Genomic DNA, 27,004 nt, shown 5'->3' on the forward strand with positions numbered 1-27,004 from the left:
GGCCCGCGGGGCGGCCCGGCCCGGGCGGGCCTGGCGGTACCGACCCGCTCCGGGCACAGAGCGGCGGCCTCCGCCTGGGCAGAGTGGGAGCGGAGTTCCAGAGTGTTCCCCTCTCGCCGCGCCTCGGCCGAGCCGGGCAGCGAGCGCTAAAGCCCAGCGGCGGGGAAGGCTCCGGTCCCAGCGGGGAACGTCGCGGTGACGGGACCAACCCCGCGGGCTTGCGGGCGTTGCTGCGTCCTGCTGGGGAAGGGCCCCGGGAAGCCCCTTCTTCGGGCTCTGTCGCGGACCGCGGCGCCGGGCGGTGCGGGGCTCTGCGCACTGCGGGGAGAGCGCCCAAGCCTCGGCCGCTCGCCGTGTCGGGGTGAACGCAAAACAGCCTCGGCCGGTTTTGGAAAATGGGCTTTTCACCACTGCGTTTGTTTAAAAACATGGTCGGGTTTATATCAGGGACGGTCTTCTGTCCATGGGGCTTTTAAAGCCCGTATTAGGATAACAATTTCTCTCGTAATAAAGACTCCGTTCCCTGAAACGATGCTTTCCCTGAAAGAAAACGGCCTTACACAAGAAGCTTTTTGAAACTATTATACGCATGTGAATTGTATGCGTGCGACTCGTTGCCAAAACAACAATATACCCCCAAACATCACGGTTTTCTTTATTTCAAATATTATTGGCATTCTCAGAACTAACAGAAAAATACCGGGAAGGGTATCAAGCAGGTACACGAGAAATTAAATGCCTGTGCTTCGCGATCCGGGGGTTTTGGTGATGGGAGAACTCGGCAACGTAAGGAGCTAGAGCATATAAAAAGATTACCGAAAATTCGGCTTTGCTTCATGAGCCAAATTTCCAGGGTGTCACTGGGCTTCTACAAAGGCGTGTGGCCACAGCCAACACCTCCCTACTTAATGCCGCAGAGATGGGCGTCTATTTGCAGTAGACTACGAATAGACGGTAATTGATTATCAACGACTCTGGCACGAATTAAAAGTTTTCAATCATAATTCTTACCCCCCAAAAAATTTAATAAAATAAACAATCCCTGTTTCATACACAGCACGAAGCCGGAGAGCCCCTTTGCGGGACCGAGCGAGAACAGGCTTTGTCCTCCTGAACAAATTCAGATTGTTTTAATAACTTTGCTTGGTCTCACTCATTATCCCTTTTCACCTACGTATTTCCAAAGAAAGCCATCGCTTTGACACCCAAGACTTCGGTGTCACGATACACTCAGAAAATATCCCAAAGGAATTTTTTTAAGAGGTGAAGGAAAACAAGGGACGTCTAGGGAAGCTGCGAGAAACCCGCTTACGAGAAGATGCGTAAGCGTGCAGGAAGGGTGCCCTGTACGGGCATTTTAAGGGGTGCTTAACAGCCAAGAGATGAAATTTGGGGTATCAGAAGAGATGCATGGCCGCAGACATGGGGACAGAGGAAGGACTTCCAAGGGGAGAGGCTGGAGGTACGGATGGAGGCAGCCGTGGTTTGGGTTGACGGCTGGAGAGGAGCTCTGGGCACGGCAGAGCTGGGGAGCTCCGGGCAGGGCTGGCCGGGGCAGCGTCCCGTCGTGCGTGTCTTTTTTCGGGCTGTGCTCAGGTGCGGCAGAGCGCCGAGCTGGAGGCAGAGCGGGGGGCTGCGGGGGCCGGGGAGCGGCGGGGAGGACGAGGCGCTCTCCCGATGGAGCAGAGCTCCGAGCTCTGGCACGGGCAGTTTCCAGCCCGAGAAAATCCTGATTTACAAGGCTTCCTGCCCAAGCTGTTGAAAATACCTGCAGTTAGTTTACAGCGTCTGAATCTCTTTGCTAATTTATTTAGCTCTTCCTCCACCACCTCATTTTCTTTTTTAATTTCTCAATTTTTTTTTTCCTCCTCTGTCTCCCGGTCGATCTCTGCGCCCTCTTTCCGATCAGAAAATCGCTGTTTGGGGGAGGAAATGCCTGGGAAGAGGCCGGGAGGAGAGGAGAGCGAGCGGCAGCGTGGGTAAGGAGCAGGGGATCGGCGCAGGGAGGCCGGGCAGGGCCGGCGGGCCGGGACCGCGACAGTCGGGGGCCAGCTGGGTGGTCCCGCCTCGCCCGGCCCCCAGCCCCGCGGAGGAGATGGGCAGCGGGAGGGAGGGAGGGAGGAAGGGAGGGAAGGACGGGGGGAGAGCGGCGGCCCGGCGCTGCTCCACGCTGGCCGCCCCGGTGGAGGAGCGCTGGCAGCCGGCTCCGGGCTGCCCTCCGCGGGGGCAGCAACCAGAGGGCAGGGTCTCCCCGGCCGCGGCGTGCGGGGGGCACAGGGTCCTTTACGAACCTGTGCGAGAGAAACCGTGTGCAAACCCTCTTCGCTAAAAAAGGCTCCGAGGGGACGTAAGGAGGCAGCGGTGTAGGCAGCCGAAAGGCAGGGTAGCGCCTGAAACAGGGATGTCTGCGGGGGCACGATTCCTATCTTGCCTCCACCTCTAACAAGGGCTCCGCATTTCCCGTGTCTCGCCGTTTGGAAGCGGCCAAAAGCTATAATACACCGTGTGGGATCCGCCGTTTCACAGTCGTGTGTTATACTGAAGAGGGGAAAGCCCGAACCACGACATAAGTGCCTCTCCCCGCGCCCACCGAAGACCCCCGGCTCGCTGCCCCTCGCCCTCTCGCTTCCCACCGGCGGAGCCGGCCCGGCCCTGCCGGCGGCCGGGCTGCCCCACCTAGAGGCGGCCCCGCCGCACTGCCCGGGCCGGGGCTGCCCTGGGGCTGGGGCTCGGTCCCCGCACGGTCGGGGGAGCCCGTCGGGTCCGTGGTGACATGGGGGCTGGGGTGGCCGAGCCGTATGGAGACACAGGTGCAGAGGCACAGCCCCGGTGCCCTGTCCCCGTACCCAGTGATAAGGCATGGTGTGAGCTGGACAGTGGGAGCAGAGCCTGCAGCGTGAGATGGCTTCTTGCAGCCACCTGAGCCGTTTTGCTGGCCAGGTGTGAGGGAGCTCACCCACAGAAGCACTGCATCTGGCATATGGGGTGATGAAACGGGGAAGGATGTGTCCTGCTCATGGGCAGCTTATGAAAGCCTCTTTATCACATGTAAAAGTGCAAACTTAAAAAAGCCATTCTGAAGAGCACACACTTTTTACACAATATATAGTGTTGTATAAAAAGACCCAGATGTTCCCCTGGGTGGGAATGGATTGCACTGGGAAAAGGAAATGTTATAAACTTTCCTTCAGGGTAGGATTTGCCCAGTATGGGAAATTAATTAGTGGTGTAGCCTCCATGTGCCAGCTCTCCAGCAGAGCCAGGCGAGCTTTGCCCTCCAAGCTCTTCTCAGTTCTGAGGCAGGCCAAGAAGTTTCATGACCAGGGGCTACTGCCCTCTTGGCAGCACTTCCCAAAGCCTACATGGTGGTAGGTAATACTTTTGCCATACCTCATTAGAGGTGATCTTTTTTCTCCTAGACAGAAGCTATGTCCCCAGACTTGTTCCTAGTCTGCCTCCTGATATACTCAGAGCAATGCAAATCCTTGCTGAGTTTCCCATGAATCTTCCAAGGGCTTAGGTGGAAGATGGCAGTGTTACAAACAGTGCTTCCTTCTACAAGGAATTTTAATCCCCTGTAACTCTGTTGGTGATGGGGAAGATTTCGTTCATGGCTTTTACCTTGGCTCTGCTGCTCTCTGGTTATGCAGCAATGGCACATAAATGTGTCCTGGACATCTTGCTGGTTTTGCTGGAAAATCTGCTTTTGAGCAGGCTTTGACTCTATTTTTAAAATAACAACAATTTATCTCCAACCAAATATAACTGTAACTACACAGTAGGTGACAGCTGTACATCTCTAAACCACATTCCTACCGGGATTTCTCTGTGCATTTTGTGAGGGACCTCACATAAGCAACTGCAGCAACACTCAGTCTTCAAACTGCTTTTTGCAATTGACATCAGGATCCAGTGTTGCTGCTGAGTTGTCAGCTGTAAGATGCTTCTGGACTTCAGTAAGAGAAGGATGTGCTTTCTACAATTAAGAGAAAAACTGGAATGATGTTTAGAATCCAACTGAATATGTGCAAATAGAATGCTGAGAATGAGAACTTTAATCTCACTAGATTGACAAACTTTTAGCAAATTAGCTCAGTAGGTTTTAATAGCTGCTTTACAATCCCCTTTTCTGCTCATACTCCTTATATGGGGGAAAGCCCACATCCTTTAAGGCTGGAAGGCTCAAACACAAACACTCCTATAGGAGTTTACAATCAAACTGAAAGGAACGCTTGAATCTTGCTGGTTCCATATATACAGTGACTTCTCCCAGTCTCCCAGACTTCTCCTAGTTTGATTTCTTGGAGATGCTGTTTCTGGGAAAGCCAATCAAAATCTCCCTCTTGTTGCTTCATCTTTACACTAAAAACTGAAGGGTTGACATGCAGAGTACCAAGCATGAAAACAAACCACCAACATTTCATTTTACTGCACAGCAGTTTCTTCTGAATTATTCTGCCTTACAGACCCTGAAAAGGAAAATACATACAGACTGTCTCCCAGGAAGCAGTGAAGCTGCGTGGTTGTGTCTGATGTTTAGTGCCAGGAGGCAATAAGCTCTGTGCTCACTGAGACCCCTATCCCACAGCCACCTTCAGGCACGACCAGCTTTTGAAATAAATCTTCTCTTTGACCCTCTCCTTATTTTTATGCTAGGTTTCCTACTACTGCAGTAATTGGCTATATATTCCTCATTTTCTGACGTAGTTATCTGGAATAATATCTGCAATAAAACCTGGACAAGATTAGCTTGTTTACTAACAAAAAGCAAACCAGCATATCCAAATGGCTAGGTGCTTCTTATAGTAATTAATTAAAGCTTTTGTAGCTCCTGTATTTCACTTTTTATCTTTTTCATGCAATTTTAAAAGGAAGGAGCAGTCTATTTATTTGCAGTCCCTGATAGAAAAATTGAAGTAGAAACAGATCAAATTACTTATGTCAAAGTCATGTGTATATGAATCTTCCATGCAGTATCTGCTACATCTACTGGTTCTGAATTTTCCCTAATTATTTACTAGAACATGTTGATGACTATTCACTATAATACAGTGATGCATTTGCTGTGTGCAAGTCTTTAGGCTTTTAAGAACACTCCTAGCACAGATTAATCATTTGATGTTTATTTGGTACAACATCATATGAAGTCCAGGTTTCCTTTACCATTGCTCTTCAACCTATATGTAAGTAATGACCTTAACTATTTTGTTTGAAATAGTTGAGCTCACTTTTCATGTATGATGGACTAACTAGATAATTAAATCAATGACTACATTGGCTTAACATTCAAATATTTTTATTGCTTCTGACGTTTAGGTAAATCACGTAAGCCTGACAGCCTCTTAGTATACTGGAACTGTTTATGTTTCTAAAATGATTTCACATCTTTGTCTAAGAGTCACCTCTTTATTGCCAGCAAGTTGATATAATTTTATATTAATTTTTCTATCTTTTCATTATTCATATCAGGAGTAGACAGCTATCAAAGGTAAAATCTGGAAGTGTTTTGGGACTTATCAGGTATAAATTTACACAGATCACCAATTACTCAAAAATTTCAGAATCTGAGATTAAGGACTCATTTGTTTCACATCCTCCTCACACTGAGTAGGAAGCCTAACCTGTGGAGATAGAATGTGGCATTTCTGTGCATGTCTTGGGCAGTCTCCTGCCTGCAGTGCTGGCTGTTGGGCTGGTGCTCAGAGAAGCAGATCTCTCAGGAGCTCCAATACTGACACAGGTGTTTAAGACACAATGTGTTTCAGAGATGAGAATTGTGGAACAACCATCCTGTTTTGGATCCAGGCCGATGTGATTGAGTGCACGTGTCTGAGAGGAAATCAGAGGTGTGAGTGCACCAGGCAGTTGGAGAGGATGATGGGTCTGGTCCCTGGGAGTGCCCATCCTGCTGCTGAGCAGAGAATGAAGCCAGGCAATTTAGACCAAGCATCTCACTCTGTGGAAGCTCTATTCTTTGAAAGGACCCCAGCCTCTCTGAGAGCTCTGTTGGAAAACGAGGCCCCCAGCTCTACATGCTCTGTGACAGAGGGTCCATGCCTGCCTGCCTTGCAAGCTCAGTGTTGACTTGCCACGATCCACACCTGATAACCTCTAGTGGAGCAGCCAAGCCAAGCAGTCTAAGTGTGGAGACCTTGGATCCAGCACTGAGTTTATGAAGTTAGGGCAATTAGCAGGTTCACTGTGTGAGTTGTTTCCACTGGCAATGATTTTGTATGTACAGTGACTGTACATTTCATCTGAACACAGCTTTTACATTAAATCACTCATTCTTTTGGCTTGCCCAGTCAGAATACAAATACTTACATAAACTTCACAAATAAATTAGTGGCTCTGCTTTGTTCAGTACACCTGCAGATTTAATTGGCTGCCTGAAAATAAGTAAACGATGCAAGTTGTCTGCAGGCAATACAGGTATTCATATTTTCTGCGTTCCTTAAAGAAAAGAGACTTTGAGCATGTCAGTTGTGGATGACTGCAAACAAAAACTTTGTCTTGTCCTTATGATGCTCAGTTATCTCCTCTCAGAATTTCTGTCTTCATTAGTGTTGTCTTTGCCTAAATTTAGACATTCTGAATTAGGTTGTCTCAGGTTGTCTCCTGAGTAGGTTCTCAAGGTATTCCTGTCATAGAAGTAACTATTTCTTGAATTTATTCTAGGAACATTTTGGGATTAGAAAAAAAAATTATTAAGGTAGGTGCCAGATGACAAATAAAAATGTGTAATATGAAAAAAGCAGTTTGCACCTTACCCCATTACATGAAGGATTAAAAATGAGATGGTTGAAGAAGTCTCCAGTAGTAAAGGATTCCTGTGACTTAGTTAAAAACTCTTGTGACGTGGGATGGACCAGCAGAAATGCAAGTAGACAAAATATCAGTTATGGATCCCTTGAAAGACCCCAAAAATCCTTTTATTTATTTAGATTTTTCACAATAAAAGAATGCAGAAATCTGCCTGCAAGTAAAACAGGGAAGTAGAGTTCTGTCTGGAAGGACATTTTGGTAGTACTTCCAAGATGGAAAGTTGTGATATTCTGGACTATGGCTGAGGTCATTTTTAGCAGGTCAAATGAGAGATTTCTGCTCTCCCTGCTTTGGAAAGTGGGTAGTGTGTGGTGTAGCCTTCTGGTGCTTCATAGTATTGTCTGCATTTTACAAGAGCTGATTAACAACCCCATGTTTTTCTCCAGGTACTCTTAATGTTCCAGCCTTGTACAAGACCATAACAGACTGCTGCCTATAGGAAGCATTAAAATACAGTCTTTGGTCAAAAATGTTGATATCAACTGTCCTTTCATTTCTCTGGGTGATTTCTGGTGTGGCTATACTTCTTTCACACAATGTACACTTTATGCAACACTCTCTGTCAAAGGCTGTTTTGCAACAGATAAGCTCCCTCATGAGAAAATACAACTCAAAAAAATTAAGTGTTCTTCTTCATAGCTCCAAAACGATGTCTGCAGTACAGTTTTCTGCAAAATAAGCAACAAAGCCCTTGTAGTCCAACATCCTTGTACTGTTGTGATGATAGTCTGGGTGACTGAATATCCCAAACGTGGATGGTATATATGCCTATGGATCAGTCATGCCCATACTGATACTCATATCTCTGACTGTGCCCATAGCTTAGCTATCATTATGGGGACAAAAATTTCCCAAAGGCAAAGGACCTTCATAGACAGCAACAATTCATTGTCAGGGTTTAATTTAGCTATTTCAGTGTGTCCTCAATAGGTAACTGTAAGAAACCTCTGCTGCCATAAGGTGTGTTGACCCTGAAGTCCTACGAACTGTTGACAGGCTCTGGAAGAGCAACAGCCTGCTGGAGAGATGAGCTGACACCCTGCAGTGGAGGCTATGGAAGAACTTCAACCTTTCAACCCCAAATGCCTTGCTCCTTGGTCTGCATATGGCCAGGTGCACTACTACAGCTCCTAGGGCTGATTTCTAATACACAGTGACTTCAGAAGCAGGCCTGGGCAGCTTGTGTAACTGCTTTAGTATAAGGTAACAGTTGCTTTTAGGGAGAGTATATTAAATGTCAGAACACCTGGATAATGAGATAGAGAGATCCTTTCAGTGAGGAGAAGAGAAGACTAGCAGCTGCAGAACTGAAAACTAGTTTGTCATCTACAAATCACTGCCATGACAGGGATCTGTGTATTGCTTTGTTCCAATAGCCCTCGCCCTTTGGACGTGGTGTGTGGTACTGGTACTTCTCGTGAGCATCACAGTGCTATTCCATTTAATAAACTCCTTTTTAAAAAGTGTTGATTCTGAGGCTCATGATAAGACCAGCCTATGAATATATTGGGATATTATTGGCTGTAGCTTGCTTAGATAAGTATCCTTTATCATGTGCCTTAGCATCTGGGCCCCAGCAAACACAGAGAAATCCCCTGTGCATTTTCTCCAACAAGAAGAGAATTCAATAATTTCCTAAAAGAACAGGCTTTATTTTCCCACCTGCTGGCTCAGCAGGTGTCTGATGTTGAGTCTGTCCCAGTCTTGTTTGTTGGGTCCTGGAAGCATGAAAGGTAATTCCAGTCACATCAGAGTCATCTGCAAGGAATGAGGAATAAGGATGGCTGATGAAAAGGGGATTATGATTGCTCTACTTGATTTTTTCACAACTTCTTTCTTCATCTTTACTCTCAGAGAGTGGTGGTACAATTAAAATAAAGGCCCCCTAAACAGAATCTAACCTGGTTCGATGTCAGTACATCCATGTACTTTTATCATCCACAGAAGTCGTGGCAAGAAGAATGAGAGGAGGGAAGAACGGAGATGACGAAAGGACTTTTTAAGAAATAAAAAGGAGGAAAAAGGCAGGAGAGGTCATATATATCTTAGTATGCAGCAAACTGAGGAGGGAAAGGGGAGTGGGAAGGAAGAGAGATCTGAGAGGGACCCTGTGAGAGAACTGAAGTGCATGGGATGGGAACAAATGGACATCAAGCTGTGAAAGATGGGACAGATGAGAAGTGAGGATAGAGGGAATTAGACTGGAAAAGTGCTAAAAACAGGAGGATGTAAAAATGAGGGAAATGAAGGGTCTAAGCAAGGAAACCAAATGGAATGGAATAGATGTCTTCTATTAAACCACAAAATCTAACTCTTTACACTTGAGAAAAAATGTTAAATGCAGTGTTCCTCAGAAGTTTGGAGTGCCTATGAACACAGACCCACGTTATATGGAATTTAATATTCCATCTGTAAACATAACACTAGGTTGATTTAGACCTATGAATGGTATGCTACACAGCATACTTATGGACACGGAGTTGAAAAAAGGTGTTCCTGCTGGAAGTGGTGAATCCTGCCGGTGCTGTGCAGTGCAGGAGCTCGGGAGGAGCTGCTGAATGGGCAGCTCAGGATGCCCGGGAGCAGTGGCCCCAGGACAATCGCACGCCAGCCCCACCTTGCTCCTCTCTCGAGCCCTTGTGAATCTTGTCTAACCTCCCACCGGCTCTAGGTATTCCAGAGGCAGGAGAGGGATCCTGCCTGTGCCTGCCTGTGTGCACCCTGCCCGCCGTGCTACCTGGCAGGCACCCGTTGCCATCTAGTGGCTATTGCAGGACTATCTGTGCCTGGAAAACAAGTTTTTTTCCAACCAAACTGCAACCCAGCAATTGCTTTTATAGAGAAGATTCGGACGACTTGCCCCAGAGGCCTCCTGCGTGACGCACAGAAGCACAGGGTTTGAGAGAGGGCGTACCTTTCCATAGCACACAGGGTTTGGCCTTGCTTTGCAATCAGGCAGTTACTCACCTGCCTTGTATATGTGGATTTTACATGAGGAGAAGGCTGGGAAAGTCTCAAAATCAAAGAAGACCTCAGCCCTGCTGAGCTGGCTCCCTTATAGGCAAACAGGAGCTCAGCAGCACCAGGATCTTAAACTCTCACTTTTAATGATTCTGGCCAGATTATTTTAATAAGCTGAAAGTTTCTCACTATCATATTTTAGTATATTCACCCTTGCCAGATCCTAACCAGATCAAGATAAAACACTCTACTTGGTGGGCAGGCACAGAGCAAATATTGGTCCAATGGATATGTTTCCTGGCTTCAGATCCCCCCTCTCCCCTGGTTCATGAGAATTGAAGAGATGATGCAGAAGGACAGTTTAAGACTGATGCTCTTGAGCAAAACCAAAAGTAACCGGACTTGTTTACCCTTTTAGAGACCTGCCAGTCACTTTCACACTCTTTTTTTTATTATTTTTTTTTTTTTTAGAAGAAATGAGTTGATAAAAGCTGAGAAAATTTGAGAAAGGTGTAAAAAGAGGGAGAGGAGTGAAGGAGTGGGATCTATGAAGCATTCCCTGTGTTCACTGGTGTCTTTGAACAATCCCATCATCTCAAGAAACCATATGGACAAATCTTAAGAGAATAATTAGGTGAACGTACTTGGAAAACTGAAATGCTGCTCCCCCCATTATTTTTTTTTAGAAGGGAGAGAACTATGGAAGAATGGAAGACTCTTCCTTCTCTATCTCATGGAATGCCTCAATACAGAACAGCCCCACATGCATTACTGTGGTAGCATTTACTTGTCTTTGTGTTCACTTGTGATGGATTATTCCATTTTGGATTATTGCCACTGTGGTATATAATGATAGTAGCAAATATTATCCAATTGTACTTTAAGTACTTAGCACTTACACCATGAGCCTATTGCTGTTTTCAGAAGAAAAGCTTCTCCAATTCTGAAAATACAACAAAACTGCATGAACATTTATTACGAGGTTGTAGTGGTAACTGGACAGTGTTTTGTTCAAGCAAGAAAAATGAAGGTCACTATAAGTCTGTAATAGCAAAGCTTTGTGCATGTTTTATACGGCACAGCTGCCTTTCTCCTTTCTTGGATACATTTGAAGAGGCTCCTTGTGTCTGCTAGCTCCAGGCTAAGTCAAACTAATGAATACCTGCAAAGCATGACTGCAGGGCAAAAAATCTGAAGCCTTTGCATGAAAAAAAAAATCATAGGTGTTTCAACAATGGCCCCCCCCTTTTATTTTAATGCAGAATTCTTTCCTTGTTTTATATATTTATTTCAAAACATAAGAAAACTTCGCTTTATGTTTTTTTTTTTCTAAATTGAGGCTTTCATGCTGTTTTTTGTTTTTCCCCCCTCACTGGGGAAGGACAATATAGGAGCCACTGAAAGCTGAGAACAAAAATGGATTTGACTTTTGAAAACAGAAAAGTAACAAAACTAGATCAAGGAAAGTGCAAGTCTTCAGGAGGTAGGACCCTGCCATAAAGAGATACAGTCATAACAGGGAAACAAAGGCACAGACTACATCAGAGAATTTCAGGTTGGGAAAAATTTGTTTAAATCTAATCAGCAACAAGAGTTAGGTGACATGGGGGCGGTGTGTGTGTATGTGTGTGTTTTGCCATCACTGGAGATGTGTAGGATCTGGTTAGAATGTCACGTATTTGGAACAACCTGGAGCAACCTGCCCGCTGGATCAGTCCGCCTTTACCTCCTCCCATGAGAGCCGATATCGTGCAGGTGACTTACAGAGCTGCTGGTGCCAGACCTTCCCAAGGAAATGAACCAACTCATTACAACCTCCAGCCCCCTCTCTGGCAGTTCCACTCCACCTAGTGCTGTAGGCAAGCAGGGTATGGGAAGGGCACAATCTCCAGTGCCTCCCTGGGCTCAGCAGACCTTCATACTTATATCTGGAGGCTCCTCTTTTCCACTTTAATGCCAGTCTTTGTCCACCAGCTCTCCTCTGATCCAGAAAAGGAGCTGGCATCTCACTGGGAGTGCATGAGTCCCATTTTACTTTGATTAGAGCTTCTCCAAGAGAGTATTTCTTGTGCTTGAGGGTTGCATAGAGTTCTAAGTTCAAAATTAGCTGAAAGAAGTTTTATCATCAGTTTAATTTTTTTTTAAGTGGTTTTATATCGTCTATTTACTTAGCCAGAAAAATCCTGGATAAATAGAGTTAAATAAGCACTATATTACTGAGCAATTCTTAGCTCTTGTTTATATAAAAAGAGCAGAGTGAACCTATCATTGTCTGAAAGGAAAGTCACATTCCAGATCTCTGCTTGTTTTGGGCACCAAAGCGAGAATGACTACTTAATTTTAACATTTTTAAGTTTATGCACTGGAACTGATGCTGGAGCATCATGAATGTGATCACAGAGCATTTTTCTTTTATGTATTCCTCTTTATTCATTCATCTTATATGTGATGTTGACTTACATAAATCATTGCATACAGTGTGTGACATGTTACAACAAAATCTAGAAGAGGAAAGGACATCATTAGACTGCTGAGTTGTCCAGTTGAGATTAGGACTGATAGTTTTGGTACTCCTCTGTTGTTCTCAGTTACATCTTCAGTATCTGTGCAGAGGCACATCCAGTGCCTATGTTGTCTGGCTGTGTGATCAGCAGAGGAACTGTGTTTAAAAATATGGCTCAATTTTGGTCTCTTCATGTGGTTCACGAGTGAGAAAAGGGTCCAAATTATTCTGAAATATATTGTAGAGCTTTTTCTACTTAAGCTGTCTTCCCACCAGCTTGTTAAGCCAGGTTAAGAGCTGCCCTTTGTGTATGGCTTAGCTGGAGCCACATATGAACACTGTCCTTCTGTGAGGAAAAGCCCTGAGCTGGGCTCACTGGCACTGCAGCAGGTACCTGATCTCCAAACTGAACTCATGACTGACAAAAGGTTCATATTTCCCCTGTGGAAATCGTAGTTCTTTTCAGTGTATTTGCTGACATTAGGGATGAGGGCTCTGAGACAACTTTCCTGTGTTACAGGGTAGCTTAGTTGCTGATACGAGATGTTGATGGTGAGGGCAGAGATGCACACCCACAGTACACCTACATCTGACATTCCCTGTTAGCTCTCAGCAGTTATGCATAACAATAAATAAAAGTTAAGCTAAGCCAACAGCAAGCATGGGCATGACATTATAGCCACCAGTCCCAGCAAAGTAATTCCAGTAATTCTTCAGTACTTGCGTTTCACCTCTGCTTTCCAGTTGGTGTCTGCTATGCCCATAGCATCCTGTAAACATAATTTTTTTATGTTGTACTAATAAAGATCTAGATCTCAGTGCTATCAGGGACGAGTAAAGTAGCCCTCCTGCACAGCCTAGGCCATTGGTTGCCTCTTTTGTAATTTCTACATCACATCCTGTTCAGGAGCCACAGACATGAAGTCTACCTTGAAATGGAATGAGGTGGTGGTACACGTATGACCCCAACATCCATTTCCTCAATATGCTATGGAGTGGAACAGTCATCTGCAAAGTGGACAGTGAGACCTGGTCCCTTGTCCTGCTTCAGCAAGTAGGGCATGCCATGGGATATGAAATATCCTAAGAGAAGAGAAAGTAGTACCTACCTTTGGATACTGCACAGCCTCACCTTCCTGAGATGTAAGTCCCCCCATGCTCTAACCACAGCATAAAATAAACCTTCTTTCTTTGTGTCTTTGCAAAACAGGCCAACAAAGTTCCATCCTTGGTGAAACCTAAGCAGATAGATATCATCCTCCAACACCATATGCTTGTCCTTGAGGAGCTAATTCTAGATGTTTCCTACAGGCCAGTGCTGTCAACTTCCAGGACAGCTTTGTGGATTCCATCCGAGGAGCTAAGCTTTGGTGCTTCCTTTGGATTCCTAACTCCTTCAAGGAGCCAACTGGCCTAAATTCAGATGATTCAACTTTAGGTCCGGTTTAAACTTTAAGCACAACCTCAAAATCTGTATCAGTTTTAGAAATGGGGCTCTGGTTTCTAAGGGAGCTTGAAAAGTCTTATATCAGTATTTAAAGCATCCCTCTAGGGATGCTTTCGGAAGGATCTTTCACACCCTTTCAAGTCATTCCACTGTTAAACCACCTGAACAGCTGAGAAGTGACACAGAATAGTATAATTAGTTTAAATTTGTCTGGCCTCAGCTTTCAAAAGCTGCATGACCTCTCCTTGGTACGTGGCAGATGTCAAGGATCCCTGAACAGCTGGATAATCCACCCTTCTTGCAAGAAGCCTCCTTGTTTTGTCACTAGAAAAGATAAACCCCACAAATCACCTCATTGTCCATTTATACATCGATAACTTGATACAGAGGTACCATTAATGAACAGGAGAGCTAATGGTGCACCTGGATGATCAACATATGGGCACTCAAATCCATGGTACAAGGGTAGGGTGATTTCACAGCCCCTCTCTGCCACATGGCCATCTTCTTTTTGCAGGCAGCAGTATTTGCACAGCCCTATCGGCAGCTGGTTTAGTAAACTGACCACATTAAAAACTGATCTGCAGTTTTGTTTTGTAGAGGTAATTTCAAGATTCCTGGTCGAGCAGTCAACTCAGTATTGGCATGAAGGCAGGCACTGGCCAAGGGGTAGAAGAGGGAAGGTGAAAAGTGCCTTGCAGTCACAGCTTGACCATGAAACCCCACCCTAGGCTAATTAATTGCACAGTCAGTGCCAAAAATCTATTCCTGCCCTACTAAGTTACGGCCATTTCAAACCATATTTTTCTTCCCTGGTTGTTTGGCAAGAGTGTTATGTTCCTAGCTTTAAATACAGCTATCTAGGGACTCCTAGAGAGACATTTATTTTTATTATGTTTTTCATTTGGCCTTTATTCGCATGGCCAGCAAGGATAAGAACTAAAAAGCTGAGATTTGAAAGAGAAAGGGGGTTTAAATCAGAAATATCCTTTCAAGGAATTTTGGTGAAAGATCAGAATCTTGACATAAAGACTAGAATGTAGATAAGAATTTCCTTGGTGTTTAAACTTTTGTGTTTTAGTAGAAAAAACCCCACTCTGTTTGAAACAGGCCCCAGATTTTTGAGAAGCTGCTGGAAGTAATGAAGTGTGACGCACATAGCTGGGACAAGGAATATACTGGAAGAAGCGAGCACAGTATCTTTAAGACGCTGCCAAGACCTGCAGAAGGCTGACATGGGCAATTTCCTCTGAATGAAGCTACAAGCAAATGAAACAGATGGAAGGCTGTTGAAATTGAAAATGAGGCTTCTGAGCTATAGATGAAATGAACAAGCAGGCAATGTTGAGAATAGCAGTTATCAAGAGTTTGAGGTAGGTGTGTGCTATCTGAATGTTCACATCACATGTTCAAACTGAAAATTTCAATGGGAAGAGAACAAAAACATACCAGCTACGTTCATTCTTTAAAATATAAACAGGTAGCTTTAAGGAAATAAAACACTGCTTTGGAAGTCGCTCTGCATTCCAGCTTTAGGGCAGCAACTCCCTTCAGACCAGTGACTCTCAACATCACAGATGCACTGCTATCTCTTCCAAAAACAAGGGAGTGACAAAAGTCTTTGGTGGCAAATGATCTTTTCCTAATGCAGAACTTGATACAGACTTTGGCCACTTTTAGTGCAGACACCTAAGCTGGTGTTGGACTTGCATCACAGTGAATACCCGTTATCACTATGACCAGGAGCACTTGCTGCTTGTAGTTGCCAAGTTTTATGGGACAAATTTTTACTGAGTTTCTGGACAGATGAAGGCAGCTCACAACAGCGAGCAGCCTCTGAGGAATTGGGGCCAGAGGATGTCCTGTACAGGATGGTCTTGGAACATAGGCTGAGAGAGAAGAAACAGTAGATTTGTGTTTGGGATGGATGTCTCTCCCCTGACAACTAGGTGTGTTACTACAGAAGCTGTTGGGATAGAAAATGGAGGCATTCAGAGATCTGCCAGCATCAGCAAAAACCTTTCCTCAGCTGCTGAGCGCCCCTACTGACTTTGGATCAGGTTCTAGAGGGAAATTTCACCAGTTGCAAGAGTTACAAGCTTGCCAGACCCCATAAAAAAATGAAAACTGCAAATGAACTTTTACTGGTGACTCTTTAGCTGGTTTAAAAAAAGGTCATCACAAAGAAAAAACAGCTGAACAAAATCCATTTGTATGATTTAAAATCAATATAGTACATAACCCCATAGTATTTTAGGTTGATAAAAGTAAAGATGTGTAAATAGCACTAGAAATATGAAGAGATACTGAGAGGTGGCCAACAGTCAGCTGGTAACATGGGTGGCTAAAGTATGGTAAGCAGGACTCAAGTTCCTGTTCTGTAAAACTCAGCAGGGGGACTTCCAACTCCATCTCTCCCAAACCGCTTTCAGGACATTCTGTTTCATCATGGTGCAGAACAGTATTTTTTTCCTGACCTCTCTCAATTAGCATAGGTTAGGAAAGTATCATTGCTTTATACATGTATCAAGATTCCAGCAGGAGTAGGAGCCCAACTTCCAAACAAGAGGCATGTGCGTGACTGCGGGGAAAGACTGGAGTCTTCCCATGTATCCTCCTGCCCTCCCCTCCTTGTAATTTGATGGGCCTATATGACGGGCCTTTGCTATAATTTGCCCTAAGATAAGAACACCAGGTGGGAATTGCAGGAGGAACTGTCTGGATGTTCACATAATGAATGCATTCCAGAGACAAGGGAGTTGTGATGACTGTCATCGACTTTGGTACACCAGGGTTGCAGAAGGGTAGCAAATGCTGCCAGAGATGGACGTCCTGGTTCTGGCCAGGACAGGGTTAATTTTTTGCAATAGCCTTGAGGAGACATGGCTATGACCCACTGGTTATTCTATATCCCATCAAATCACTGCCACGGCATGGGAAATGGACTCCAGTCTGGGGAGAAGGGGTTCTTGTTGGTCATGGCGTAACATCAAACCTGAATACAGGGAACAATCACTTTTGGATGTGTGCACAGGCAAAAGCACTGAGATCCAGTCACACACGGAAGTAAAATCCTAAAGTAGCTCCCAGAGGTGCTTTGTCACTTTGCCATTGTGCATTCGGCAAGGACAGAGACTGTAAATGTGTACATTTCTAGCTGGACCTGCTTACGTTATAACATTTTAGACCAGCTTATCTTATACACTGCATGGGCAATATTTACATACTATCTTGGCAATAAATTTAATCATAATCATCCACATAATCAGCATCATAGTTCTCATGCCTGACCGAGAGTCTTCTCTCTGCTACTCTGCCACAATGTGACTCCTGCTGTATCCAAGGGAAAGACAATTCTTCTCCCTCTCCCTGTTTTCTGATCAGGAAGGACTTGGAGAGACAGAAGGTACTGAAAGACCTGGAAAACTGTTAACATTCAATCATAGCATCATTAAGGTTGGAAAAGATCTCCAAGATCATTGAGCCCCACCTCTGACCAACCACCACGCGAACTAAACTGTCCAGGCATTTCTGGAGTGCTTCAAGCTACGGTGACTCCACCACCTCCCTGGGCAGCCCATGCCAATGCCTAACCACACTTTCAGAGAAGGAATTCTTCCTGATACCCAGACTGAACCTCCCAAGTTATGCTTAACTACAGTAGACAACAACTGTCACTGCCAAGTATAATAGTAATTTAGATGACACTTTGAAAGTACTTGTAATTTGAGACTACTAAGCAAAAAAAAAAAAAAAATTATATATAGGGATTGACAGTGATTGTGGCCTGGCAGAAATGTCTATTTTGCTGATGAGGAAGAAGCTGCCAGTGAATAAAACATGTGAAAGCTGAAAATTTATTGAAGTGGCAGTTTTTACCCTCCCTTTAAGGAAAAGTGGCTCTCCTGCTGAAAGATAATTCCTTTAATACCTTCATATTATGGAATAGTTTAATTAGATACACTGCCTAAACAAGATGTTCCTAAATGTTATCCATCACTAAGGGGAAGGACAGTAGAAGATCTTCCAGAAGCTTAGCTTAAAGAGACTGGCACTGATCTTCAGAGCTGTATTTCTCTACTGAAATCATTAGACAACAGTCAGTCAAAAGGACTTGCCACAAAGCTGGAGCTTGCCTTGTCAATCACTATAATCCATCAGCAGAGCTGTGCCTGTGAAAGAGGCAACCACAAACTCTACCACAGCAGGACAGGTACTACCAGCAGAGAAAAGAATAAATCATAACAACTTACAGTGTGCAATGGGGGGCTTCCTTAGGAACCTCCTGAGCAACCTCAGTACTGAATTCAGGTGTAAGGAAACAAATGGAACAGATGCAGGGAAGGATTCCAAATCCCATCTACAAGACTGTAGATGCACCCTTTGAAAAACAAGCAGTTCTTGTTGAGCCTCACAGAACAAAGGCTGAGATGAAATCTACAGCTTTGGTCTATGCATACTGCAGGGGGTGAAGGGAAAGAAAAACAGGAAAAAAAGAAAAGGTTCAACTTACCCTACAACTGCACACCAAGAAGTGCATACACATTAGTATCAGTAATATAAAGGAATTTATGAAGCAGTATGTTAAATAAGGTATGTATTAGTATGGCAGCAGAGTTAAGGTGGAAAGCAAAAGGAGTTCTCATTCAGAGCAAGGATATTATCTTTTTAGACTAATTTGCTTAGAAAAATATGTTCGCACTTGCTTTTAACAGTGTGCTAAGCCAGGTAAACAGTTTCCCTACCATTCATATACCTAAAATATAAGCACCTGTAAACATTTTTTTAAGACCCTAACCAGGTAAAACTTATAGACTCCAACCACACATATTCGGAAAAACAAGTTCCACAACAAAACAATTAAAAGAAAATAAAATATGGCAACTCAGGTTTTTGGCAAACATTTTATAATTTTTATATAAAAATCTCAGTAAGAAACCTAGCAGAATATCTGACGGAAACATCTGCCTTACAACAAGTTCAAAAAAACCTCACAAAAAAAAAAGAGAAATAAAGAAAAAAAAAGTAAAATTCCAACCCCCAAAATATTTTTTAATTATAAACCAGAATATCAACAAAACACTTAAAATAATCTCAGATTGTTTGGCAATTCATCACATCATAACAAGAGACACATTTGATCATAAGAAAAGTTTAACTTTATATACAACTTCACTTGAACATTTGCTCTTACCAGAGTTAATATACATTAAAAAAAGATTCTGGCAATAATACCAGGTTCTATTTTTAATACCTGTGTATAAAATGTAACATAAAATGCTGAAGCTCTATAGTTAGGAGAAGTGACATTTGATTTCAATGGGTCCCTCTTTGTTGAAAAAGACAAATACTGAAAGAACAGGTTTAGTTGCAAAATAAAACTGTTTCATTTTAGGGTGGTGTTGGCTGTGAATAAATCTAACCTAATACTATTTACCTCTTGAGGTCGGTAGTAAATTTACAAATGAAAATATAATCTAGTTAGATTACATTTTAAATTTCATACTTTGTCACAAATGTGAACAGAAAGGAGCCAAGTCCCTTTCACTATGCTAAACTACTTTAATGCATGCGAGAAAAATACTTTACCAACTGTCTGAGCATGTTTTAGAGAACTTCAGACTTTAGACAGTCCTGGGGGAGCAGAGGGGAAGTTTCCTACTGACATCTGCATAGAATGTAAAATATATAATTAAAAAACCCTAAGGTATATACTAAAGTTTACAGACCAATGCTTTCCATATAATAAATAAAATGTCCATCATTGATTAGATTCATACACAGTAAAATACAACCTATTTTTACAAGTTTATGTACAAAGTGTATTAGCAGGCACATGGGTGCCTTATGGGTTGGAAGCATTTGCATTAGCATGTCACATTGGGAAACTCCAACTTTCCAAGTCAGTGATAAAATATATAACTACTTTGTTTTTCATTCAGATACAAAGTAAACTTATTTTTCATCTGAAATAAATGTACATAATATTCTGTATAAACAATAGTTTATAAAGCTGTTTAAAATGTAACTTAAAAGTACTGCATTGTTTAACTTAGAGCTCTGAAACAAGCACGTGCAAATCCCTTTGCTTTAAAAAAAAACAGAAGCACAGATGTATTTTTTCCTTTTGACTTTTCCAGGAACAGTACTAGCTGGTAGAGATTATCGTTTTGCTTTCTTTACTGGTGTTTCTTCTGTTTTCTGCTGGCCTTTTCTCCGTACCACTGTTGGGCTGTCCTCCCTTTTACGCTTTGCAGACTGCACCTTTAACCTGAAAAGCATTATTAACAATTATTTTAACAATGCTAGGGTCCGTAAAACAAAAAGAGTGGTCAGTCGCATTTCTCTTTAGAGGACTGAACTCAATTGTCCATCTCTGATGAATTACAAGGATATATTATTTAAAAGTTTACTACTAAAACACTCACATGCTCTCATCACATCCTAACAGGACACTGTGTACTAACAATTCTGTATTTTGAAGAGTGCTCCACATGTAAAATTTGGGGCTAGAACTCTCCTTCCTTCTCTTTCCTTGGAAAGATTTGTGGGTTATAGCAGAATATAATGGACTGCGTTACCTTGTACCCTGTCTCACAAAGACAGAACAGCGGCAACAGCAGCTCAAGTCTTGTATACAAAAGAGGGAGTAAAAGGCAGAGGTCATGTTCCCTTACCTCTATTTAAGCATCCACCTCTAAGCTCACCACATTTCAGATGCAACTGGCTTAAACTCTTGGCCATTCTAACCATTCAAAGAAATGAACATGAGTGAACTCTGACAGCCCATCAGTGCACGATACACGTGTCCCAGGCTCAGTTTGAAGACACTGATACATTTCACAGATACATTTGGCATATCACTCATTAAAAAGTGTACCAGAAAAGGAGAGAAAGGGAGGTATACTCAAAACTTGATATGAGGACTCTCAGAGTTTCTCCTCTTTTTATCTGCTAAACTTAGATTTTTTTTTTTTTTTTAAGCATTAGAATCATGTCATCATATATGGCTTTAGCCTGAACTATCAATGTTCTTTCCCCCCACCTGGGAAGGAATCACAGCTGAAGTTAAAATACTGAATAACACTATTTTCAGATTCTACCAAGAGGTTTCTGAGGATGTAAAGAAAAAAAATCTAGTCTTCCAAATGTTAAAGAAAGGAAGAAAAAGAAAAAACATAAACAGAAGAAAATCCTTTAAAAGCTTTTATGTATCACAAAACTGGACTGCTGTTCAGATTTTGAAACAGTGTATTACATATAAGGAAAGGATCAATGTAGTGGTTTCCAAAACAAATACTTGAAGTGGATTCAACTTTAATACTTACTGTGTCAATGGAGGAGATTTACTAACTTTTGTATCACTTGGAGATCTTTTTTTAGCTGCTAGTTTCTGTTGTTTTCTAGGAGAAACTGAACTTGGACTGCTGCCTTTAGAAGTTGCACGTGTGGTTGGCTTGCTGGGCTGTTTTCTGTAATACAAAAGAATGATGAATGCATATATAACAAAATACTTTTACTAAGTCACTTTCTTCTTGCATTCCAAGTGCAGAAAATTAAGACTGTACAGCATTTGCAACAAGTATATAAAAGTTGCCAAAAGAACAGTGAAAAAACTGTATTTGCTGCTTCAAGACAAACTTCAATACCAAGCTTCAAATGGCTACTTTACTGACAATATTTAGCATTTAACTAAATAAAAATACTAATTCCGAGTCTGCAATAATTTCAGAACATAAGTGTCCATACTTAAAAAAACAACTTGTTATGAATTCACTCATATGAGCTTTGGTATCCACTACTTCAGAAACACAAAAAACTTGTTACTGGCAATTAACTTCATAGTTTGGAAAACAGGTCAGAGAAACTGTTAGTTAATCCAGCAATGCTGAAAATGAAGCATCATCCCTTTTTACAGAATTATTCCCAAATGTTACTTATAAAATGCAGACTGTATGTAGCACCTTAACGCAGAGATGCTTTGTTACAACTGGAGATAGAAAGGTAGCACTGGAAATCTGAGACATAACCCCAAATCTATAAAAAGTAGGTTTCCATAAGCAATCAGAATAAAACCACTAATATCTAAACCTTTATTACAATTATAGAGTTAGCAATTATGTGAGGTTAATGGAAGTCCCTCTGCCTTTACCAAAACAAAACTATTGTTTACTAAATGGTAAACTTTCAGAGTTTTTATTTTAATGAAGATCATGTAACTGCTTTTTAATTCAGCTCTGAAATTATCAGTTCAATAGAGCATAGTGCAAACTGTGCTTCAAATAAAGCCCAAAGGCTAATGTATAATATAACATATAATATCTTCATGAGTGAAGTAAATCTGGTCAATTTAAAGAAATCTCACACTAGCATAAAAAAAAAAAGGTCTGCAATCCAAATTAAATCAGAACTTTCCAAAACTGCTATCTTTCATTGTTTCCCCAATAAAATCAAGAGGATGAGCTCTGTTAGAATTTAGTTTGCCTACAAAAAGGCAGACCTGTGCCAAGGGAGATGAGAACAGCTTCATAAAAACAGAACTCTTTCTACCACACCAGTCTTTTACAGTAAGATTGCTCTCCAAGCTTGCAGAAAACCACACCAGAAATTAAATCCTCCAGCACTGCAGATTCATGCATTTAAAAACCAGAAATTTATGCAGATAATCATATTTTCACATTGTTCCAACTCCAAATACTAAATGGTGAATTGCAGAGTCAAATCAGAGGTCCTATTTTTACCTATCAGAACTAAGTGTCCTTAGACTCAGCTTCTGAGGCATCACTACGATGAAGACTGCCAACAAGACAAATTCTTACCTTCTTACATCCTCAAGTATGCCTTTTTGAGACCCTAACAGTTTCCCCCTACCCCTTGCCTTTTGTCTCTTCATCCCTAGGAAAGCCATACTAGAAACAGAACCAAAATTGTTTGGGAAGCTCTCATTTAAATTTAAAGCAAATAAAAAAAAAGACAAAAAAAGGAAAGTAACAACCTCTTCCCTGAAACAAACCCCACAACAACTAAGAACAATGTAGAAAAAAGCTTGCTATTGGTGTCCCTATGCAGTTACCTTTGAGCCTCTAATCTTGTGGTTGATCTAGTTGTGGCCCTGGAATGTGCATCATCATCTTCCTCACCATCTTCTTCCTCAGCTTCCTCTTGCTCTTTTAGTTCATCTTCGGAAGATGTTAATTTCCGACGTTTTTTCTCTGGCTCCAGTGTTTCTGTCCAGGCAAAAGTTCACACATATGCTACTATTTTCCAAAAGCCCTCCAAAACGACACAAACACTTAACTTAGAAAAGGTATTCTAGTCACAAAGCCCATTTTCAGTAATTTTCCATTTCCTTTATGCTTCAACATTTTTAATTCATACTTGTTTGACTTAATCTAGCTAACACATTCACCATAGTTTACTTACACAGCTCATAGCCAGAATTCATAGAAAATTCATGAGGCTTTATAGAAGCATCTGGGATGTAGCAATTCTGACATGAGATTACAGCAATTTACACATATTTACATAATATTTACGCTAGCTGTAACTCAATGATTTTTCCTCAAGAAAGGAAAATTGAATAAAGCTTATCTTGTTGCTTTAGTAAACAGAAAGGCACAGTAATATCTTCTCATTCTTATGGAGTAGCACAGTTTCATGCTTTTACCAGTTTCCTCTGACTGAACCAGAGAACGCCTGGACTTTCTTCCCCTTTTACGCACAGCCATTTCTGCCTTCTCAGCTTCATCTTCCTGAAAAAACAAAATGGAAGCAAGTAAGTCATGAACAATTTACTTTACATAGAAGACAGACATTTTTCATTACATACTGCTTACAGATTTACAAATAAAAATGGTTGCACTTACATTTGTTGTTTCTCTCTTATCGGATGTGTCTGTACCTAAAGAGAAAGGAAAGAACAAAACTTAATTCTGAACTTCAAATCATTCAGCCATCAATTTAAAAGGGAGTTCTTTCATACTCTGTCAACTTTGCATAAACATCACAGAAGATCAAAAACATTTAAAGTCTCTTTTTAATTTAGAATATGGCTTTCTTGTATTTTTTTATATACAGAGACTGGGACAACGATTAATTTTTTTTTTAGTACTAAGGCTTTATGTGACTGACAGTTTTTATTGCTTCGTTGCATATGCTGTTTTGTTTTCATGGAAGAGCAAAGGTTACTCACCCCCTTTTAATTACTGTCAACCAATTACAGAATCACAGAAAAATTTAGCTTGGAAGGGGCCTCTGGAGGTCATCTAGTCCAACCTCCTGTTCAAAGCAGGGCTAAATTAATTTATCTGATCAAGATCTTGTTCAGTCCAATTTTGAAAGTCTCCAAGTACGTGGTTCCTCCAGGCAATCTGTTCTAGTGCTTAACTGTGCCCATGGTGAAGCACCAAGATGACTGTAGCTCAAGAAGACATCATCTAAAACATGTCTAATAGCTGGTATGCAAATTACGTGACCCTCTGTTGAAGTACTTCTTATTTACAATTCAGTAATTTTTACTGACTGGCCTGTGCATGTTAAAACACATTTATAACTCTACAACTCATGTCTCAACTCGGCCTAATGGTGTGGTTACCATTTCAACTCTATGATAAGATACAGATTATTTTACAAAGCTTTTGAGCTTTGTCAAATGGAATTATGTCTAACACTGCAAGGTTAAAAATCCTTAGCAACAGAAGGAGAGAAGCAACTGAAATAAAAGAAAGTTTTTATATGTTTTTCCCTCTCTTGAAATTGCTGTGTTTTTGTGAAAAGCTATGCAAAAGATGACACAAAGTCTAAACCTGTCACCAATTAGACTGATAGAAAACAAAAGTACATCAATGCAATGGATCTAAAATAGATCCCAAAGAGCAGAACCATATTCTTAAGTTCAAACAAAAGCTTTCTAGCGCTCCTTTGGTAAGTTATGTGGAAAAACGTTTCCACAAAAGCAAATGAAATAAAACACAAATATGTTTACGTATTTAGTAAGTGCAATAAAACACAGGACTGTCCAGTGTATTAAGCTCTTCACACAATGTAACTGCATACATAACACAACCAGCAATTATTACTTCTGTTGTGTTCAAAAGACAGAGACTTCAATATTCTGGTACAGTTTGGCAAATTTGTAGCAAGTGGGTGTTTGACTGAAGAATACTCCATCTAGGTCCAAGACATGCCTTTCTTAACAGACACAACCCTAAGATGTGAAATGTAGTACTTTTGCCTACAGATAAGCATAAAAATAATAAGGTGTAGTATTTAAAAATCTTACTAATTTTAGAGCAGCTACTGCTGATTAGTGCTAATTTAATTAGTTTCAAGTTCAGTGTCCATGTTATGGGAGAATGTTGCCTTTAGAAAACAGATGTCTCTTGACTTCATCTGATGTACTGACCAAAAAGAAACTCTCTGCACCCCACTCCATAGGCGGGTGTGTCCCTGTCACAAACACCCAGAAATCACCAGATTAAATGACCTGCACAGAGGGATTCTACTTTGCTTTCTCTTCACTGCCAGCAGTTTTCAAATGTTTTTGTCACGTGACTGCTAATAGAGAATGAAAAGTTTAACAGTGTATTTAATCTACTTTATACACTCTTTTTAACATCTGCTGTGACATCAACAGCCTTTTACCTGGAAAATGGAATCAAGCTTTAATTACACAGTCAAGTGTCTCTCCTTTTGAACAAAAAGCAAACCAGAATGCAGTTTGACCCTTTGTTACATTCTTGTTTTTTCTCTTTGCATTGATAAAAGCCAAGTATCACACAACCAGTTAATCCTTCAGAGACAGTTCTGAAGTAGATGGATTAAAGCTGACATTTTAACTAATGTGGAAAAAATAGGAAATAGTTCATATGTGCAGTGCAGCCAGATTAATATATATGTCTGTAGAAACAAACTTTTGGAAACTCTAGAAGATTTTTTTCCAAGTTTATTGCATGTTTGTTTATATTTATTTACAAACCAATTTTTAACCTGCCTTTCAGGTTCATCTGCTTCCTGCAATGAGTTTTAAAGTCTGTTTTATGAACGGCCATAATTAAAACAATATGTTTGAACAACCAGTGCAATTCAGACTCTGTACACAAGAAAAATTAGGAAAGTAATAGAAAAGTATTCCACTTCATCTGATTTTAGTTTGAAGTGTCAAAAATACATTTCTGAGTCAAGCTAAGAAATAATCTTCTAATGATCTTACAGCAGTTGTGAAAGGGGAAAGACATCCCCTCAAGATACCACTAAGTTCTTTAGACACACATCCACAGATAGGTCAATTAACTGCACAAAATTTAAAATATTTAAGAGTTAATGTAGTGTGATTAATAGTCACTGTATGAAAGAAAACCAGCAGAAATGGAAAACAGTCACTAGGAACAAGTCTGATGGGGTAGCTACCTTCCTCTGAAGCTCTGTCATGTGGCTAGTCACACAAGTTAGTTTTTTGGTATATTCTGCTATGCATCAATCAGCACTTAACAGTGCTCTGCATCTTTGAACAAAGTTCTTATCAAACTGCTCTTTTTCAAAATTTAAAACTTGGTAGCAATTAGGGACAAGTCTTCAATTCCTCTGTTTACTCAGATGTTTTCATTCATGAATAACACTGACTGCCAGAGATGATGTTTAGGAAGGACACACATGATTTTCTTTTTCTTGAAAACCCTCTTCTATTTCTTCCATCTTTTGTTTTATATGGTAAAGCACATATCATTTTCTTACCAGTTTGAGGTGTTTTCCCTCTATTTGCAAAGGTAGAAAACTGTAGCTGAAAATAAAAAAAGTGAGTGTCTTAATTTAAAGAAAATCAGAAAAATCCAGCATTGTATTACATAATCACAGAAACTTGCTTACATGCATCGTAGAACTTATCTGTCAATCTAGAAAACATGAACACTCTAATGAGCACCACAAAGAATGTACCGACTTAAACAGTAGGATACATTTTTCCATTTCTGATAAAAATCAGAAACAAGTCATCCCATAAACAAATCACAGCAGTTTCAGTAACCTAATTGACATTAAAGTCATTGCAGTAAAAGACACAAAATGTAAAAGTACTTTCAGTCAAATACATTTCTGAAAATTTAATTATCATCAATACAGAAAAGTTTAGTACAGTCACTTGATGTAATCACACGAAGAGATTTACGGAATTACAAATCACTAGAATTTTTAATTTACTCAGAATGCAAAAAGGCTTTGTAGAATTACACAATCTCCTGCGATGGCTGTCCAAAAATCCTATTCTTTCATCA

At 41.4% G+C, this 27,004-nt stretch overlaps 1 protein-coding gene across 1 annotated transcript in view; it reads right to left on the reverse strand.

The window, feature by feature from the left end:
• Positions 1-18,626: 18,626 nt before the first annotated feature.
• BOD1L1 (biorientation of chromosomes in cell division 1 like 1) overlaps positions 18,627-27,004 on the reverse strand; it is a 36,152-nt gene continuing 27,774 nt past the window's right edge. The window contains 6 exon segments of the mRNA XM_050338132.1: positions 18,627-20,007; positions 21,065-21,208; positions 22,810-22,963; positions 23,404-23,488; positions 23,603-23,637; positions 26,469-26,514. Of these exon segments, the coding sequence (XP_050194089.1) occupies positions 19,899-20,007; positions 21,065-21,208; positions 22,810-22,963; positions 23,404-23,488; positions 23,603-23,637; positions 26,469-26,514 (573 nt within the window). The 3' untranslated portion in view covers positions 18,627-19,898.

This window comes from Myiozetetes cayanensis, unplaced genomic scaffold (assembly GCF_022539395.1).
Source record: "Myiozetetes cayanensis isolate MyiCay16 unplaced genomic scaffold, myiCay2020 scf7, whole genome shotgun sequence".
Classification (NCBI taxonomy): Eukaryota; Metazoa; Chordata; class Aves; order Passeriformes; family Tyrannidae; genus Myiozetetes; species Myiozetetes cayanensis.